Source organism: Urocampus carinirostris, chromosome 10 (genome assembly GCF_059441175.1).
Source record: "Urocampus carinirostris isolate Australia breed hairy pipefish chromosome 10, RoL_Ucar_1.0, whole genome shotgun sequence".
NCBI classification, from domain to species: domain Eukaryota; kingdom Metazoa; phylum Chordata; class Actinopteri; order Syngnathiformes; family Syngnathidae; genus Urocampus; species Urocampus carinirostris.
In genome coordinates this window covers 29,634,733-29,654,770 of record NC_142358.1, presented here as the reverse complement: position 1 = coordinate 29,654,770, position 20,038 = coordinate 29,634,733, and the positions used below count along the sequence as shown (strand labels likewise).

Sequence of the window (20,038 nt, the reverse complement as noted above, 5' to 3'; positions counted from 1 at the left end):
CTAAAATGGAACTATCCACTTTATATGAATCAACCTTTTGGTCGGTTTAGTAAAATTTAAGTTGTTATTAAGATAAGATAATATTTTGGAGGGTTTAGAACAAAATTACCTTTTTTTTTTTTTTAACCCAACTTAGATTGGTGTGGTTTTGTTCAATACGACCCAAAACTTGGGGGTGTTTAATAATACAATATGTTGGGTTTTTAAAAAAGCCCCACATTTTGACAAATGGCTTGGCTCTTGGGATTACCAGTAGACCAATAGTCATTTTTAAATCATTAAAATGCATGAATGACCTAATATGGATAATTATTTTCAAACTTTCACATACAACCGAAAGATAATCATTGATCTTTAAAGGAAAGCCCTGTACAACTGGTAACTGAAGGAGGTAGATCTTTGGCATAAACACAAAAACATTAATATAAAGTAGGTGTGGGTATTACAATAACATGTGAAAAACAATGACATGATCATGAGCTCAAAAACCTAAAAAATGTTAAAATTCTATATAGGGCCTCCTCTATAAAGTTTGGCGCTGCTCGGTCAGTGCCAGGATGTCAAATTTATAATTGATCGTAATTAAAAGGAGCTGTGCAGAATTTGAATTTTTTGTTTTGTTTTACATCTCCTGGCTTGTGTCACCATTGCAGCCTCTGTCATGTCGTTTATGATGCATGTGCAAATGCGTGCATTAGACGTGCTAAAACGAAATATTTTTACATCTTTCTTATGGTTTGGGTTGGCGTTTGGACTGTCTTTAAAGCAGGCCTATTTTTATCTTGACCATTTTCACACTACATTAAAAATAGAAACAAAATAAAAAAACGCGGGATGAGCATGATTTCTCTCGAGCAAAACAAAATCCGTTAAAGCAGCCAGATCTTTAAAAAAAAAAATATATATATATCTATAATATTGGTGGTAATAATATGAGTTGTGTTACTCACTTTGAGGGGCCTGCTGGTCTTTGCCAGAAGCTCCAGGTATTTGCTGTGCGTCACAACGGTCTTTCCAAAGTCGATGGAGCCATAAATGACGCTCTGCTCCTGCTCGCGCTCCAGGATGCCAGGGATGATGGACTGAGCGGTGACGCGGTAGCCTCTATAATCCACCACCACCGTTCCCAAGGTGTACAGTCCCTCTACGTCCACTGCCCCGTATGCTCTCACGCCATTCAAGTCATTAGTGGGTGCTGCGTGAGCGGCGGCGTCCCCGCCCAGCTCGCGATAATGGTCCCTTACGTCGAAGCCCGGACTGAAGAAGATGTTGTTCCAGATGAACATCTGCATGTTCGTTTCATCCCCCGGGTTGATGGCCATTACGTTCCCATCAATGACGGCCATTGCCCCGCGTGTGGCCGCGGCTGCAAAGTCGCTGTGGACCTGCAGAGACGAGCAATATTTTATACAAGCTTAATCTTTTCATACAGAAGTGGTAATTCGATTTCAATTAACGTATTTTTCCGGACTATAAGGCACACCTAAAAACTCAGAAAACTGAAAGCCTTATGAACCGTGAATAAGATTGATCATGCATACAGTATTTATAAGTACACGTTACTCTACAAAGTTTACAGTATACTACCATATTGTGCAATGATTGATCAATCTACCGACACCGGTGACCAAAAATCACAAAACATTGTATACAACGGGAATCGCACCAGAGTAGTGCCAGTGAGAGCACCAAAACCTTTCCACTCATAACACCAGTGGTAGGATGAAATATAATAAGACAAAGCTATTTTTGTCACGGTGCCAGAAACATACGAGAGCAGTGTTTCCCGTACACATAAAGTCTCTGGTGGGTCACCAGCGTCTAATTAGTCCAAATTAGCAAAATACATTTAAGATAGCTCATTTAAAAAGGATCACTTGCACCCTTTTTTGTCATTTCACTTGCTTTAAGTCAATTGTTCCTAAACTTTTGTATGCTGGCGCCCCCTTGGCTCCCCAGTAAATTACTACCTGGGTCCTTTTTGGCATGCCGTGTATTGTAATTTGAGATAATTTTTAAGGTGCTGGTACAAATTACTTGCGTTTCCTCTGGACCAAGCGAATACGCGAAAGCAAATTCTGCAACGGGCGTTTTCTCCTCCACGTCCGCTTTGTCAAAACCAAAATAGGTCCAAACAAGTGATGTATTGCTCTTGGGTGCAAGCTTCGTTTTCTTCTCGTTTTGTTGACTCTGGGACCATGTTTACAGAGTCCGCCATGACACTCAATGAGCTCACACGGTGGGTGTGGCATAGTGTGGTGCTTGCATACTTCAAATGGCCTTTATTGGCTAGTGCTATTATTAAAATTTGCGTCTGATTGGTCAACGCTTTTAAAAAACAGTAACAATTGCTGTTGGTCAAAACTCCCATCACTCATTACAAAACCTTGAAAAAACGCAGGGCTTTGCGGTTTCACAACTGCACTATGTCACATTGCGATGTCGATTCGATTTCGGGTAATCGTGCTGTGTACAAATTGTCAAACAAACGCTCAAACTTCTGACTTCAACTTCGGACTAAATTCCTCAGGGCAAGTGACTGACGACTTATCCTGCACCTTATCCTGTGCAGAAATTAAGGTAAGACAGTTCTTCAAATAGATTTTTAAATTCTCATAATCTTGTGTGTGGTCGTAGAAATTTTGATTAGATGATTATGCTGACAAGTATGTACAAGGAAATTAGAAGGTTGAAAAGTATATTGGGCAAAAGAAACTTACAGGTTCAAATCAGTGAAACCGCAGTTGATTAGTTGAAATTAAGACAGAAGTAGTACCTTGAAAATTGCTCGCTCCCTAAGCAGACGTTCAGGAAGGTTCTTCCGTGGAAGCTCTCGCGTCGTCTGGAGTTCCTCATTCCAATCTCTAGTCTGAAGACATGCAAAAGTAAATTGTCATATCTGTGTGTCTCAAAGTTGCAATAAAATGGGGAAGTACTCTTCCCTATATGTAAAATTGAGGCTTGCTGGACAGAGCAATACAAACCATGACCAAATTAGAACCACCAACCCTTTCCCTACTGACAAATCTCTTTGGCAGAAAAACTGCAACCTTGCGTTACCGTGAATCAACAGTGTGAGGCCAAATACACATATATTTTACTAAACCAGAAACAATATGACACAATTTAAAAAATAAATTGCCCTAACCACTAAATTACGAAACATCAAAGATAGTGAACTAACAACAGTAAAGGAGAGCATTAAGGAAGGTATGAATCTGGACATTTAAAGGGCAATTAGTAAATATAACCCCAATTGTGCTCATTATACTAGCACACTTGGGCCACACTTCAGCTTGTAGCAATTTGATAACAGTATCTACCAAGGTGTTACAGATTGACAACTTTGTGGATTTTACCTTTTACCAGGGAATCTCTGGCATTTTGTTTTATCTTTTCCTATTCATTTGTGATGTTGTGAAGCCCGAACAATCCAAATTTCTAACCAAATAAGAAGGGTTGAGCCTCTCACCTGTTTTTGTTTCCGTTTTTTAATTCATGCAACCTTTTCTAAATGGAATGTCAATATTAAAGGACCTGTGCGGAATTTGGATCTTTGCTACTCTCTGCCGCAATCTACTTGCTTGTGTTATCACTGCAGCCTCAGTCAGCTCATTCATGATGCTCATGAGAGTACATGCACTTCTGAGGCACGCTCCAATTAACTCTTCATCTTTCTTGAGGTTGGGTTGGCATTTTGGACTATTTGTGGCAGGCCTTTTCTTACTTGACGTCACTCTCCAGTACTCTCCTCACTTCCCATTCATTTTACTTAGTGAAGGGATGTCAAACTCCGTTCGGTTCTTGGGCCAAATCCAGATTCTCTGTTTTTAGGCAGGCTGAATCAGAAAAACATTGGCAACTTAAAATTTGTAGCTTTGTTTTTCCAGTAATATGCTTCATCATTCAGCATACACGTGTAACAAAATTTTAACCTTAGTGGTTAAAGGTTTGACGCCGCTTTCAGATTTTCAGTCTTTGCGGGGGATTCTGGTTACCATTACCCGCGAAATCTCTGTATTGGCTTCCATAATGTAAATATAAATAGGAAAACTGGAAATAAAACCCTGCAGAGGCAGTGTACCTTTGTTAAATCCATGCCCGCTGCTATAGAATTCTGGCTTATTCCAACATGCAGTAAGTTGTAAACCAGTAAGCGTACCTGTCCTGGTATGTGCTCCTCATAACCCAAACGGGAGGTGTAGGCATCTTCAGCTCGAACACAGTCCATAGCGTGTTCAACCTGTGGCGATGTCCAGCTGTACACCTGGAAAGGTGTGGCTATTCGCTCAAACGGATGCCTCTGGACCCTTCAGACGGACCAAATCAACACCATTATTTTTTCAATTGTGATTTCCCTGTTTTTTTCCCCCTCAATTCAAAAAGTATTTAAGATTAAACATCATGTGCTCAATCACCAGGGACGATGAAGTTGATTGAGACACTATCACCTTTTCTTTTGCAGGGCAGTGAAGTTCTTCTTAAAGGCAGGGCTGATCTGGCTTAATAGTTCCACCAGAGAATGGCTCAAGAAACTAGGATTGGCAGGTTTAGGGTTGAAGGTGTAGGTAGACGACCTGAACAACAGACACAAAATATGAACAACAAAAGTTGTGTATCAAAAGACTTTTTAAATGATCATAGGCTCTGACCTACATGGCATTCCAAATGTAATCTGAGTCAACTAATCCTGCCTGGCCTCTTTGTGGCATCCAATACAGCATAAGTAGAATGACACAGCACAAATGACCACCTTGCACCCTTTTAAACATGTATAAGGATTCCAAAATATTTCATAAATTGAACATGTCTCGCTTGGCAATTTAACACTTTTAGATAATTTTACCTAATGGGGCGAAAACTAAAATTTGACATTTTAAATATAATTAGCTGTTTCAGTTAGTCCAATTCCACACAGGAAGTTAAAAAAAGTATATATAAAATCAAGTTACAACATTCAAATAGCTCTTAATATATGTATTCCCTAATTCTTAGTTAATGTTTTACCCATTGATAATTTCACTAACTAATTAGGACCCAAGCCCATTGCAGCACCCTGGTACATTTTTATCTCTAAGAACAAGTCAGTTCTCAAAGGATCGTACAGATATTTTAGCAAACTTGAAAGTGACATATGTTCTAGATATGGAAAGAATGATCTAACAAAGATGCACCCGAAGAATGAAACTAGCTACGTTTTCTCCCCCCAAGAGTTTTCAAAAGACAAACATTGGTAAAGACCAGCAGCTTCAAAGTGGCCCGAAGGACAAATAGTCACCATTGAACAGCAAGTAAATACACCCGTAACTCTATTTCATTACACTATTTAGTAATTTATTTAGGGACTCAAAACCTAACTGGGCTATTTATTCATATGGGGTACAATCCTTTAGAAAACTTGAAAGGAAAGCTTAACGAAATTGAACTAGACAATGTACAAAAATATTGACGTATTAAAAAATAATGTGTTCTTCACATTTTTGATATCCATACGTGAAGTTCTTTTATCTTTTAAATCTATGGTGGATTTACACTAATAAACTTAAGTTTCTGTAAAAGCTGTAGGTGTAAGATATGAGGGTTTCCAGAAAAAGCTCTAGTTATTGCAGAAGCCCATAAAGTCATTGTTAGTTATTTTTACACAATATTTGTCAGGCGCTTTAACTATTAATGTGTTAAAATGACCTTAAAATGTCTCTAAATGTCCTTTATGTCAATTGATAATGATAAACAATTCTTATATTTGATAAATATGCCAAAAAGGATTCAAATCAATGTTATTTCTTATTTCCCCTTTGTATTCAGTTTTGTTTTGATTCAGATATGTTCTTCCATCAAAAATGGAAAGGAGTATGCTGTTAAAAAGCTTCTGCCTACACCTTCTGGGCGCATGTTTATATATTATATCATTGTATTGTACAACCTTTTTTGTGCAAATATATAATTTCTTATTAATTAGTGGTTTTTGCAGTGTTTTATGCTCTGCCTAAATAACAAAAGCCACAAACAAATTCAACTGGGAAAACCAGTAGAAAAAACCCTGTGATGATAGGCATTGACTATTCACCTGGGGACAAAAAAACACTTGAAATGTTGGATTAAGTTACAACAAATTGGAGAAGTTGACTAACTGGTTGAGGTAGAAGCCGCGTGTTGAGGCAGTGATACTGATGTGGCGCTCCTCTACTGTCACAATGTACAGGTACATGAGGTCGCCGTGCATCTTCCTGTTCCCGGGGGGAGGGTTCCAGCCACTCATAGTCAGGACCTTTAGGCACTGCATAGGCTGTTTGGAAAGACAAACGGGTCCACATATGGATAAAGACCAACAATTTGTTTCTCAAAAGAGAACTTCACAAAAAAATCTTACTGAAAACTAGTAATACCAGCTTAAAAATTAAAAGTGGGTGTAATTTTACCTTCCAATCCTTGTTCTGTGGCTGAAGTGGCATCAACGGGCGCTCTTTACTACCAGGGAGAATGTGTTCTGGTGGGGTGCAGTCAATCTGCTCCAGCTCGCTGCCCCTTTTCTTTCGCTTTCCACTTTCTGGAGTAAAAAAATGAAAATGCCTGTCGCCATTGTTCAACAAGATGCCAGTTACTCTAAAAAAAAAAGATTCTGCTGAAATCTCAAGATACCTCCAAGGTCTCCATCTGTGAAAATGCTTAGGAAGGAAAGAGAGTTGCAGTCCACGCCGTTGTAGGCATCTGATGGGTCCAGACTTTTCAAAAGATCTCTGATTTGGCGCACGTGGATCCGGGCTTCGCGCACAGTGTAAGGTTCTGAAAAACAAAGACGAACATTTTATTAAAAATTACAATGCTTTCATTTAATAATAACAATTTCCACACTATAAGTGTGCACACGCCTCAAAAAAAGTCTTGTCATATTTTTCATACATAAAAGGCGCAGCGGACTATAAGGCGTATTAAATTGAGACTACAGTAAGAACCACTGTGTCTATTTGTGTAAAACTGTTGGGCTTTTTATACACGTATGCAGTGTCTGAAACTCATGACAAAAAGTTACCCGACACCAGGGCAGAACACTCTGAAAAGTTGCCTGCCCCATTTTTCACAACATGAAACACAATAAGACGACTCATCACAAAAAAAAAATTGTTGCAAAGTATTAGGATGGATAATTAGAATATATAACAGAACAACACTTTAAAAGTTTATTATAAATCTACTTATAACATTATAACTTATATGACATCACTGTTTTCCATCTGCCATCAGTATGTACCTGTATGTACTCATCTTCATTCATGCAATGGTTGCGTGTTGCGTCTTGCTACAAGCAACGTGAACTCTTCCCATAATGCTTTGATGTATGTTTACGTTTTCTAGCGTCATAATTTTTTCTTAGCTTCTTTTGAATATTTCTTCTGGGGCTGAGGTTTTGGCTTGATTCCTAACCACTTATCCATTTTTCTTGTGTTCTCTGTGTGTCTATATGCAAATGCACAACCTTATAATGCTCGGGAAAGTCCGGAAGCACGAAGTTATTCAATGCAGGCTTCTGATCGGCTGCCAAGTACGCAAATTGCCAAAAGAACCAAAATTCCGAAATTTCCAAACCGGAAAGATTTCGGAATCTGAATAAAACAAACGTTTGATTTGAAAAAAATCTTTTTTTTTTCTTGAAAAAGTTATCGGCCACGCGAGCGGAGCTGTTTTGTAAGATGTTTTGTACACCCGATGTAAAAGATGCACGCCCCTGGCGTCCGGGCAGACATTGTTTCAGACACTGACGTACGGCACAAAATAGTTGGTAAATATTTCTGATTCAAGTAGCAAATAAAAAAAAATAATTGCATCGAGAATCGAACCTAAATCGTGGCGGTGAGGGCACAGACACCTAACTACTAGACCAAGATGACATATGACATATGAAATGACATTAGACTTAGACTACAACATTATCACACCATTTTTACTCACGGTGTCAGAAACACCAAATTGCATAGTACAATCTGATCAATTAAACAGTCGCTAAACTTTACCTGTGCAAAAAAACTTTTAAATGTTTATGTACATAAAAAAGCATGTATAGTATTTTTGAAAAAATATCTGTTTTCTGTTTCGGTCTTTCGCAACGTCATTGACGCACAGGAGAATAGAGAGACCGTTTTAACCATCCGAATGCACTATGTAAATCAATGTTTCTATCATCGAGAGTAAAAAGAAGAGTGATAATGAGATCAGCTGTAATGCCTTTTTATATGTAACCTGTACGGCTGAAGGCCTCATGGTAAAACGACAGCACTCTCATTACCAAGACCTGGTTGCAGGTCCCATTGCATACAATGTATTACAATTTGGGCCAGCGATGATTGTTGTTGGATCACTCATTGCTCAAATATGGAAAGATAACGTAAATCCTCACACCTATGAATACTGCATGTATTTCCAATCTTGAATTCCGCAGTTTGTAAGGCGCACTTTCAAATTTACGGCTAATTTGGCGCTTTTAGGTGTGCATTGTGGTGTGGAAATTACAAAAATCTGCAAATGTTAAGGGCAGTTTAAAAAAAAGAAAAAAAAAAAAGAAAAATGACCTTCCACTACTTTGAGTAGTGATCCTTCCTGTAGGCCTTCAATAGATTTGAGCTCAGCATAGTTCGCAAGCACGTTTCCGTCCAACTGCAGCGAGAAACAGGTTCGATGGCAGGTGTCCTCTCTGTCGATCAAAACTTGGTGGATCTCCTGCACCATCTCTTGGGGGGAAACCTGAGGGCAAAAAAGGAGGAAGGGATTTGGAAAATGGGTTAAAAAAAAAAAAAAACAACAACATTAAGCAACGTTTTAAGCTATACCTGAAGGTCAAATGGCTCAGCTCCGGGTGCCTGAATCTTTATAGTGAAGCCGGTGTCCTGAATGACTATAACTTCTTGCTCGTTTGAATCGTCGCCTCCATTGACTTCACTGTGCCTGTCCATCTTGGATTCCAATTCGTCATTGTGCTCGTGTGCCCCTCCGCCATTAACCATGACTGTGTCTGCACAAACATAAAGCTTGCTCGTTAACAGGGTACCTACAGCTTAAGGCAAGTTAAATTCAATACTTTAAGACTTTTTTAATCAGTTTTGAAATCAAATTTCAAAACCAGGTCAACAAAAAAAAAAAAACACAAAACACCACATAAATTAAAAAGAGGCAATATTTTAAACAAATATTTCTTATTTTAAATCACATTTTGGTCCAGTTGAGAATCATAACACCCGCCAGTTTTAGACATGGAAAACATTGAATAAAAAGGATGTTTACAGTACATACATCAGTCACAACTACCAGATAACTACTAATTCCAAAGAACTCTTCTGCTACATTCATGAAGCATTTTTAACATGATGCATGAAAAATACTTTTTGCTCAGTTGTAAAACATTTTTGAAATACTTGAAACTGCCATATTCAAGTAATGTATCATAAAAACACATGCTTGGGAAAAATCCTTTGTTACCTGGATGTGGACAATTGATACATATTACTAAATATGTGTTTACATTTTTAAGACTTCTGAAAATTGGATTTAGGGGATTTTGAAGCCAATTAAGGCCTCATTTTTAAAATAATGAGTTTAATGCCTATTCAAATTTTAAGGATCTGCGGGAACCCTGGTTTAGATTCAAGCGCTGCAACACAACCTCCGGACTACTGAACCGCGTGACTAGCTGATGTTCTGCCATAGAGTCTTGTTACCAAAATGAAACATCCAAAGCCACAGGCTTAATAAACTGGATCTCATGACATGCAGACCTATAGTGGAAAGAAATGATCTTCATTTTTTTCCCTGCCAATTTAAATTAGTGAATACGATAAATTGGATGTTAACTCAAAAGAATTTCTAAAAAAAAGGATATGATATTAGGTCCCCTCTGCCCAAGATGGAGAATCTTTAATCAATATTGGGGTTTTTGAAAGTAGAGTTACAACAACTAATTGAAAAAAAAAATCAATTAAAATTGATGCGAACTTAGGCACGATTTGAGAAGCCTCGGTAAATACAACTCCTAGAACAAGACAGACAAGGAAAGAAAACAATTTGACAGAAGTCTGCAAATGTGAGAGCATTCCACACTTCAAAAAGCAAACAAGCGTGTCACTTGCAGGCTTTGCAGAAGTGCTATGGCATGGGAGCACCACCATGGTGAAGCAGCAATCAAAACGGAGTCACCGACGAGGATGAAGGGAGCTCAGTAGCAGGGAAAGTCACTAGATTTGTTTTTATTAATTTGTTATTCAAGTTTTTAAGTGTGGGAACATAACGTTGCTTCTGGTAGCTCGCTAATGTTGGCGCTCGCTTGTTAACAGATTAATGACTGCTAATTAAGAAACGGGAACAATAAATCATTTTTGCCAAACGCACACAAGAAAATCTTTTTAAAATATCTCGTGCATCCATTCAATACGGTTGGTGTAAAGTGTAAAGAAGAGGCGAGCCGTTTTATTTGAAATGAAAGTGGAATATGGAAGCCTAATGCGGTTGAGAAAATGGTTGGATCGCCTTTTTTGGGCCACTTTTTACCACTGCTGCTAATGAGCCTTTTCTTGATTTATAGGGATACAAAAGGTTGACATGATTATACATGTTAATTATTTGCCTGTACCCAAAAAATAGACAAAGATTTAAAGATGTATGTCCCTACTGAAGTAGCACTCACGTAAATGGTTTTACATATAATTTGGATACAAAATTTGCAGAATGTTTAATACATTTTTCATTAAACCCATTTTGATTGAGTTTATTATAATTGTCCCTGTAATTAAATCAACTTCATGCTAAATTTAATGAAAAAATATATACATACATATCAGGGATGTTAGAAATGTGTTTAATGTTTGGTAAAGCTGCTACTATTTTCTCCTGAAGTAAATATCAGGGACAGTAAGGGTATCAAAACTGAGGAGTAACACAAAGTAATATACAGACGTAAGTATCGCGCAGGAGGGATTCAACTGCCATCACTGTGCGTGGGCGTCCTTGTTAACAGTCAAGGGTAACACAGCGAGCGTCAGGGTTGCTAAGATAAGGGGTGGATCTTCATAAGCTAGACCCTGACCAGCACAGCAACTGAAACAAAGGGGGATGCATCACAGTAGAGGGGAGAATAGTACTGAAAACCAAATAACAGCGCTTTTGAAAGGAGAATTCAGCGAGACATACCAGAGTTAGAAAAATCTTGTTATCATATATGGGTGGAATATGAATAAGCCTGTAAACATACACTTTGACAAAATATTCAGTTTCCCAAGATCATAAAAACCAAATAAGTAATTGCATTGTTGGTTTCGGGGGCGGCAGTAGCTCAGGAGGTAGAGCGATCGTTTTAGGATTAAGGGATCCCAGTTCGAATCCCGGCTTGTCCGTGTTACATGTCGAAGTGTCCTTGGGTAAGACACTGAACCCCCAATACCCCCAATAAGCAGGTTAGCGCCTTACATGGCTGCACAGATCACGGCCGCTATTGGGAAATGTGAAGCACAATGTAAAGCGCTTTGGGAAGTCATTGACTTGAAAAGCGCTATATAAATGCAGATCATTTCATTTCATTAATGCAATTACCTTATTTTCTGGACTAAAAGGCACATCAAAACCCCAATTTGGCCATTTGAAAGTGTGTCTTATAAGCAACCCAGTGCGGCTTATAGACCCTATAATACTGATAGATAAAATTAGAAAAGCACACAGAATATATTTGTGTGCCTTACTACACCAATACTAGCTTATTGGTGCAATAATTGATCATTCGAAAACATTGCTGACCAAAACACTGTGTGCAACGGGACTCGACCCTAAGCATTGCAGAGAATAGATGGATGGGTCGCGGGGGTGCTGGAGCCCATCCCAGCCATCTTCGGGCAGTGGGCAGGGAACACCCTAAACTGGTTGCCAGCCAGTCGCAGGGCACACAGGGACAGACAATTTGCTCACTCATTCACACCTATGGCCAATTTGGACCAGCCAATTAACCTGACATGCATGTTTTTGGAATGTGGGAGGAAACCGGACTGCCCGGAGGAAACCCACGCAAGTACTGGGAGAATATGCAAACTCCGCACAGGTAGGTTGGTAGCTGGATTTGAACCCATGACCTCAGAACTGTGCCGCACACGCGCTAACCACCGCGCTGCCTATTCTTAAATATGGTAGTACTAATTCAATGTGCTATCAGGTCCAGTGTGACTAGTATAAGAAAAAAAAAAACACGACAAAAGGCTTTTTTGAGGTGTGCCTTATAATGCAGACAATATGGCAAACTGAAATGTAAGGTTTTAATCTGATATTTATGATCTTACATTATAAACTATGTATAAAATTTACTGCAGTTCTTAAATGAAATAAAGCAATTTAATGTGATCAAAATTGTTGACATTTGATTTCATTTATGCATAGTTGATATTAGAATAGCATACAATAATTAAAACAACTCTCGTACAGACTTTAAAGAAAAACACTCAGAAAGTGGTCATCCAGCTCCTCAATTATAACTAAACTGACATACTTCTGTTTGTAGCTATGAAGGATTAAACAGAGCATTTGACCAGAACTGATGTTGTACTGGTAGTGAGCAGATCATGATGCATCATTTTGAAAGTGAAAGCAATCAATAAATAAAAAGGACTATGACAAGAGTTTCTTCAACATCAGGGGGACATACAAGTCCCTGACGAAATTATTATCACTTAAACTTGTATCTGCACGGATCTTTTACATGTAATCATCCAGTTAAAAAGCAATGCATTAACTTTCACACTTCTGATCATACTAATTTGCAATATATAGCAGTTGAGCATCCAAATTAGGAAAATAACAAATTTTATGGTTAGTTTACCTTTCCAAGTTTTAGTCCATCCAGAGATTTGCTATTTTCTACAGTGTTGAGGACACATGAGAGCCTAGCCCAGATGTCTTGGAGCAGTAGGCACACATACTTGTCAAAACTTGTCCCAAAGTGTCCTTATATAAGTACATGTATTAAGTGGAAGGAAACTGTTGGTTTTTAGGTGACAAATAAAATTGCTGCAGAAAAATGAACTGACTGAGACACAGCAGGATTTAGTGATGACTCTCAAACCAGAAAATAAGAACGTATTGGTTAAACAATAACTTAACTCTGGTTTAAAGCAGCGAAGTCTATGTGTCCTGTTCCAGGCGAAGGAATAAATTGAACATTAAACCAAACGCGTCAATTAACAAAACAAACTGTCCACAACTATTCGAAGGCCCTCACAAAAAGCACAACCAGATTGATCAGAATTAGAATTATACGCATTCCAAGGCCACCCGAGGACCCTGTCACCGACCGTGACGTCAACCCTAAATAACATACAAGGTCAAATGAGATGCTTCTAGCACCCTTGGACTCAAGTTTTTCCATTTATCAAGTGAGGTCACGTAAAGGGGAAATTTAACATGACTATAGTAACACAGACAGGAAACGTAATTATCTTGTCGGATAAGATCAGCTCTTGAACAGTGGAATAGAGTGAGGGTGTCTGGGATTCTAAGGATTAACCCAGTCACCCTTCACCCACCTCAGGAGCTTTAAGCCCCACATAGCGTCATTCTTGACTTGTGCAGGACGCTGATCCATGAACACGTTTTAGGTTAGTATTCAAACTACAAGCTTTATACGATGAACAATAATCAAACAATAATCAGGCAGAATGACCGATGTTTTACATATTTCATGGAAAAAGAAACAATGAATTGAAGCCCAAAATACTCAGAAAGGAAATGTGGTCTTCTGCTTGCATAACATTTATTCCTGGACGAAATACGTTCGTAATTACATCTTCATAACTTGTTCTGTGATTTATGAATGAACATTGAGACAAAATGTTTTTGGGTGCAACACTAATACAGTATGCAATATCTACAACAGTATATCAAGCAAAACATTTCAATCGTTTTACAATAGGGGGTCAGGCATTACAATTAGCCAGTGGTATTCATAATATAGGTGTTTTTGTGTTCAAACAAACAGACGTGGAGGTCAAAATTCTTAGGCCCATTGGATGGTAACATGGGAGAAGAGCAACCTTATTTTGAATCACAACTGCTCAAGAGTAATTCCATGAGTAAATGTCAATTTTAACTGACTATGTTTTATGTTAGTTTTAGCATAAACTCAAATAACGAAAAATATGAAAATCCCCAATAGGGTTGCTTTAGGAAGAGGTAAAAGGAGAGAAGCATAGGGATGGAAACTAACAAAAAAAAAATGACGAAATGGGGCACTTTTGACTTTGGCGATTTTTTTTATCTTTCAAGTGTAATTGCGCCCACACTACAATAGGGGGCAGTAGCCCTCATATTGAATGAGTTTTGTTTACACTCAGAATTTGCCCTCTGCAGAGTGGGAAGTGTTGAGACAAAGTGTTGCAGACCCTTAAGTAACACTACGATGGCTGACAGAAACAGGGATTAAGACCCCTCCCAAAAGCCAAGACGAGGATATGTGATTAAGCGTGTCGGAGGCGGACATCACTTAGACCAATTTAGCTGTGACTTAAAAACATTGCACCGCAATTGCGCTGACCACACGCTTGAGTGTTTTTTTGTTTGTTTGTTTTTACGTGCTTAAACGCCTGAGTAAGAGGTCCTCTTCTCCTTCGTGGGAGCATGAAAGAAAATGATTAAGAAGCACTAGATGACTGCAACAGGAAATAACTGAAAAATACTTTTAAACTGTACGGCAACAGTTGTGGAACAGTAGTATGAAGAACAGTTTGGAGGTTGCACTGAGCATCATCCTGGCTGCAAACAATCTCAGCAACTCAAAATCAGGGCGATTGTGATACTAAATAAAGACTTCTTGTAATTTGTTTTATAGACATTATTGTTTGCTAGCAGGCTGTTGGGATTTGACTCACGTTAAACTGTCACTGACATGTTGATTAAGTATACCATTGACATACCCATAAAAAATACAATATCATGCTACTTCAAGGGTTAAAATGCAGAGAAAATAATCCAATATCAAGATTTAAAAACACACTAGGGCTGCAAAATTAATTGAAATCTAATCGATATTGTGATGTGACATATGGTGATTGTGTAATCGCAAGGCAAAGAGTCATTTTCAAAGATTTTTTTCGTCCCATTTTTGTTTTTCCCCCTTTTTTATTTGAGTGATGGAGTGTTTGGCCAACCAGAATTGTCACAGTTAGGGTTTTAATGGCATCGGTCAATTTGAGGCGAATTTCAACAGTACTAGCCGATAAGGCAAGGCAAAGTTTGTAAGCAACGCATGTGTGAGCATAAAGCAACCCTAACAAAACTCACAAGAAGGCGCCATTTTCTGAAGTTTAAAGCATGTCACTATGACTAAGTGCCCACAAATAAACAAATGTAGCACAGAAAAGGCACCTTTGTTTTAAAATCGAAAATAGCATTTAAACGGCAGTACTGGTCTTGAAAATCGCAATGTTTCCCCCCCCCCAAAATCATGCAGCCCCTATAAAACACCTACAAGAACAAGGACAGATAACTCGTATGTACCGTATTTTTTGTACTGGATTACAAAAAGCAAGTGCAAAAATGGTCTATTGTGAAATATTTTCACATGTTTGGCACACCGGTCTATAAGAGATGAAGTTAAATGACTAAGAGCTAGCTTTGCAACAAAACCAAAAAATAGAATAAAATTGTATCCATGGAACATAAACACTACGAAATGTAGATTCACCACTAAAAGTGATTCATGTTAAAAGAGTTACCATATGCAATATCATTTCATTGTAATAATGCATTTCCAATTTGTTGTTTTTTTACCATAATTGCACTCAAAGGTGCAATTTGGCACATAAAATAAGGCGCGATTTCGTGTATTGAGGTGCACATCTTCCAGAAAACATGGTAATCGTGGTGGGGAATGGCAAAGATTAAATGAGGGAGTTTTGGCATGCTACCATAAATGTGTATATTTTCTAGGAATAATTAAAAGTAAAATGAGGCTGTCAAATGCTGATTGTGCTTTGCATATGAGAGTTTTGAGTATATAAACTTGTGCACAAGTGTAATTGATGGGGATAAAATTCCCGTCATTAGTTATTCAACCAAGAAAAAAGCTTAATATGCCTAAATTTATGAATACAACGTGGCAATTATTGCATAGGAAAACATTTGATGGCGTTTCCATGTCAAACTAGGTGAATCAATGTGCCACATGACAACCACGCAGGCTGCAGTGGCAAATTTCCCCAAGTTGTGTAACTTCTTTCCAGGCGGACTGCCACCCTCGGCATCGTGTGCGCATTGCAAGACAAAACAAATGTTTCAGCTTCGACGCCAAAACTTGAGTGCGCAAAGTACTCACCGGCTTGCATGTCTCATTAGAAGCGTAACCTTCCCTATCCCTGCGAAAGCACCTTCATGACTTTTTCTATATAACCACCGGCTTCCGCTTCCCGGTCGAGGTGGACCGCTCAACTTCATCCTCACCGATGGGGGGGTAGAAGAGACACGGGGAACGCTACAGGACAAGCTCTCGTGTACTTAATTCCTCAATTCATAAAATCAATGATAGTACCAAACGATTAAAGTAATCGGTGTTTTATGATATACGACCAAAAAGAGTGACGCATAGATTTAGGGTTTCAGCAGCAAAGTGACACCCCCGTGTCATACCGAAAGTGTGCTACGCCACTGAAGGTGACCTTCAGTACCGTGTACGTCATGACGAGTTTGCGCAAATCGACATCAACTTTTGATAGTTTGAGGTTTTCGAAAAACAAACCTTTTACTTTTAAATTGAACGTCTAGTTGAAATTCCCTGCAAGGCTCAAAACGCTTGACAGCAAAGCTAATGTTAGCATGTGAGATCAACTGGGTTACCCGTGACTGGGCATCTACTGCCCTGCACAACTAGATTCAGATTCAGATCTACTTTATTTATTTTATTTACATAAATCGTTATTAAGAATGAAAACAATTAACTGTCAAATGAAACCAATCATTAAGCATAACATTGCCTGACTTGGAAAAGGGACTTTGGCGAAATTCAAATGCAATAAATATGCATGTATTAAACACACATGTTTTCCTTACCACAGCTACAAGAGTCCTTCAAATGCGCCTTGCTGCTTTCATGGGCGTCCTGGACTCCATCACCGGCTTCCTCCGCATCGGTCGGACTGCAGCCGGGTGCAGAAGCCGGTGTGTCGTCCGTCTTGCTCACCATGGTCAAAAAGACAAACGGGACGACGTGACAATAATGGAGAGTAACTATTCACAAATCGGCTTGGTGTGCGTCAGGGTCGGAAGTCTGTCAACATGCGAAGGGTACAGGCTAACAAAACAAGACAGCTAGGGAAGGACAGAAGTGTATAAACGCACGTGCTTTTCTCTCCCTTCTCTTGACCTCTTTGCCTTTGCCTTGTTTGGCTCCGCCCAGCGAATGGGGTTACTACGGAAACCTACGAAGGTAAAAACAGGTAACATTCAGATTATGGAACCGTTGTAAATGTAGTCAATTGCCAATTATGACACCATTTGTTAATTACTCATGCATGAAGTATTTTTCATGTGCAACTCTTAACTTGATCATATGATATACATATTACCCCTTGATAGAAGATCATTAATGAACACTTGCAGTAAAGATAGATAGATAGATAATTCATTCCCGTAGGGAAATTCACACTTCCAGCAGTATCCTTTTGTTGTTTATTAGCAGATTAACAGGATGGCCTTGGGGTGCTGTGTAGTAGTTTAGCAACAGCGGAAAGGACGACGTCACACGCTCGGCCAAAAGTTCGACGTCCCTGCAGCAGATGGAAATGTTTGTGCCGAGGGTTACACCACCTCGTGTTCACGTAGATAGTGAGTCCACCTCCTCTCCGCTTCCCGCAGGCTTTTGTGTCTCTGTCTGTCTTGACAGCGCAGAAGCCGGGTAGCTCCGGGTATCTCCGGGTAGCTCAACGTTAGCGTCCGGGATGCTAGACGTGAGCCACATTTCCGTAAAACACAGCAAACTGCACTCCCTGTACGCGATGATGTTTTTCACCAGCACAGCCAGTTCGTCTGTCTTATTTGTTAAAGAGTTCAAATTTACCATGATTACGGACGGTACCGAAGGCTTATAACGCCGCTAGCCGCTTAGCCTTAGCTCCGGCTCTGCATCCACGATAGGGCCCCCCCATCACGCCAGCACGAGAATTCTTCAGGGCAAGGAGCTGATTCCTCGAATAAACGCATTTTTGTGCGTTAAAACTCATAACGATAGGATAGAAAGTAATCCAAAGTGTAGTTGTCAAACGGGACGAAAAACACAGAAGATAGAAGCAGACACTTAAAACAATAAATCACAAAAAGAGCAAAATAACACGGAGCAGTTGGAAAGGCTGGCGCTCGCGGTGATGAATTGTCCATGATTGACCGCAGCTTATTCAGTGCCTGTCTCTCAGGTACAGTTGTCAGGCTGTCCAGCTCTGTGCCCACAACAGAGCCCGCTTCCTAATCAGTTTATTAAGATTAGAAGTAACATGTTCCGGACTGGACAAGATCATTTTTCCAGGGCACATTCCAAGAGGGCAGGAGGAGAGGAAGACAGAAAAAGAACTGGGCCAACAACATCAAGGAATGAACTGATGCCAACTTTGCCACAACCTGAACCCATTCCAGGAGCCGTCAGCAGAGGAGAAAGCTGTCCAGAGTTGCATCCTCAATGTTGCTCCGACGACCCAGGCGGTTAAGGGTACCTGAACTGTTCAAATTAGTGAGTAGATAGTGACTATCGAGTGTAAATACCTCCAAATTAAAACAGTACAGCAGACCTATTGACTTAACTTGACCAATCAGCATTTGACAATTTCATCGTGAAGGAAAAAAATACCTGCACTCTCATTAATACATCCATTATCTGCACCGCTTATCCTCAGTAGGGTCGCGGGGGTGCTGGAGCCCATCCCAGCTATCTTCAGGCAGTGGACACCCTGAACTGGTTGCCGGCCAGTCGCAGGACACACACAACTCACTCGCTCATTCACACCTAGGGACAATTTGGACCGGTCAATAAAACTGCCATGCATGTTTTTGGAATGTGGGAGGAAACCCACGGAAGAACATGCAAACCCAGCCAGGAAGGTTGGTAAATGGATTTGATCCCATGAACTCAGAATTGTACCGCGGATGTGCTAAACACTCACCCACCGTGCCGTGAAAAAGTATTTCCCTTGATGGGCGTAACCAGCCCGTTTAGAGGGTGCTCAAGCACCCCTAAAACTATTGCATTTAAAAAACTCTTTTCCTTCATAAAGGAAATGATATGCTTAAATATGAAGGAAAATGCTAGACACAAAATAAAAAAGTAAAATAAACAAAAATGTGAACAAGGCATCGTCGGAAATGCTCCACTGCCTTGAAATGATTCAGTCCATTTGATTCCTAGCACGTCTCTCGGTTTTTGTTGCATATTTTTCCCTCATAATTGTTCATCATCAAACCAATTTTAATATCACGAAGACAAAACCTAAGGAAGTAAAAAATGCAGTTTTGAAATGGCGATTCCCTTCATAATCATGATATCTATTCTAAAAATGATTTTATAGTCGCACTTAGGAGTGTCATTTTTCAAAGGTGTTTTTTAAACAAAAAGGAAACCGGCTGTTACTGTAGTGTCCAGCAGATGGCACAAAACAACCTGCAAATCAAATGAGACCGTTGCTCTGATAGTCATCTTCAAAAACAATTGCTTAAGAAAGATATTACAAATCATCCAAAACAAAAAAGACACTGACATTTCTTGATTGTTCTTATTTATTTAATTCCAATCATCCATACAGTGCAACTTACAGAGTTAATAAAGATTTCAGCTCACCATCTCAAGACATTGAGTAACATCTACGAACTTGATGGCATTCAGCACAAAAGCTTTTACAGTAAAATCTATGTAATGCCGCTAAGAGTACTGGAATAGGTGTAATAACTATAAACTGGATAAAATATGGAAGACACTATTTTCCCTGTCTGGGGGGAATGTTGGGATATATTGCAGCAGATTCGTGATTATGACTTGAAATAAAAA

The 20,038-nt window shown here is 39.3% G+C and overlaps 1 protein-coding gene across 3 annotated transcripts in view; it reads right to left on the bottom strand.

Moving 5' to 3' along the window:
- The window catches only part of cluha (CLUH binding protein of NUMT mRNA a), a 37,525-nt gene extending 20,125 nt beyond the window's left edge, over positions 1-17,400 (bottom strand). Inside the window, exons 1-10 of one of the 3 annotated variants that reach the window (XM_088346530.1) lie at positions 17,062-17,400; positions 8,823-9,004; positions 8,565-8,736; positions 6,640-6,783; positions 6,420-6,547; positions 6,132-6,286; positions 4,452-4,577; positions 4,163-4,310; positions 2,777-2,869; positions 951-1,385 (exon numbers count right to left, since the gene is read on the bottom strand). In XM_088346530.1, the coding sequence (XP_088202656.1) occupies positions 951-1,385; positions 2,777-2,869; positions 4,163-4,310; positions 4,452-4,577; positions 6,132-6,286; positions 6,420-6,547; positions 6,640-6,783; positions 8,565-8,736; positions 8,823-9,004; positions 17,062-17,194 (1,716 nt within the window). In that variant the 5' untranslated portion in view covers positions 17,195-17,400. Of the gene's footprint in view, positions 1-950; positions 1,386-2,776; positions 2,870-4,162; positions 4,311-4,451; positions 4,578-6,131; positions 6,287-6,419; positions 6,548-6,639; positions 6,784-8,564; positions 8,737-8,822; positions 9,005-16,330; positions 16,413-17,061 lie in introns of those variants that run through there. The other 2 variants (XM_088346531.1, XM_088346532.1) reach the window with 2 other exon arrangements.
- Between the last annotated feature and the right edge of the window lie 2,638 nt (positions 17,401-20,038).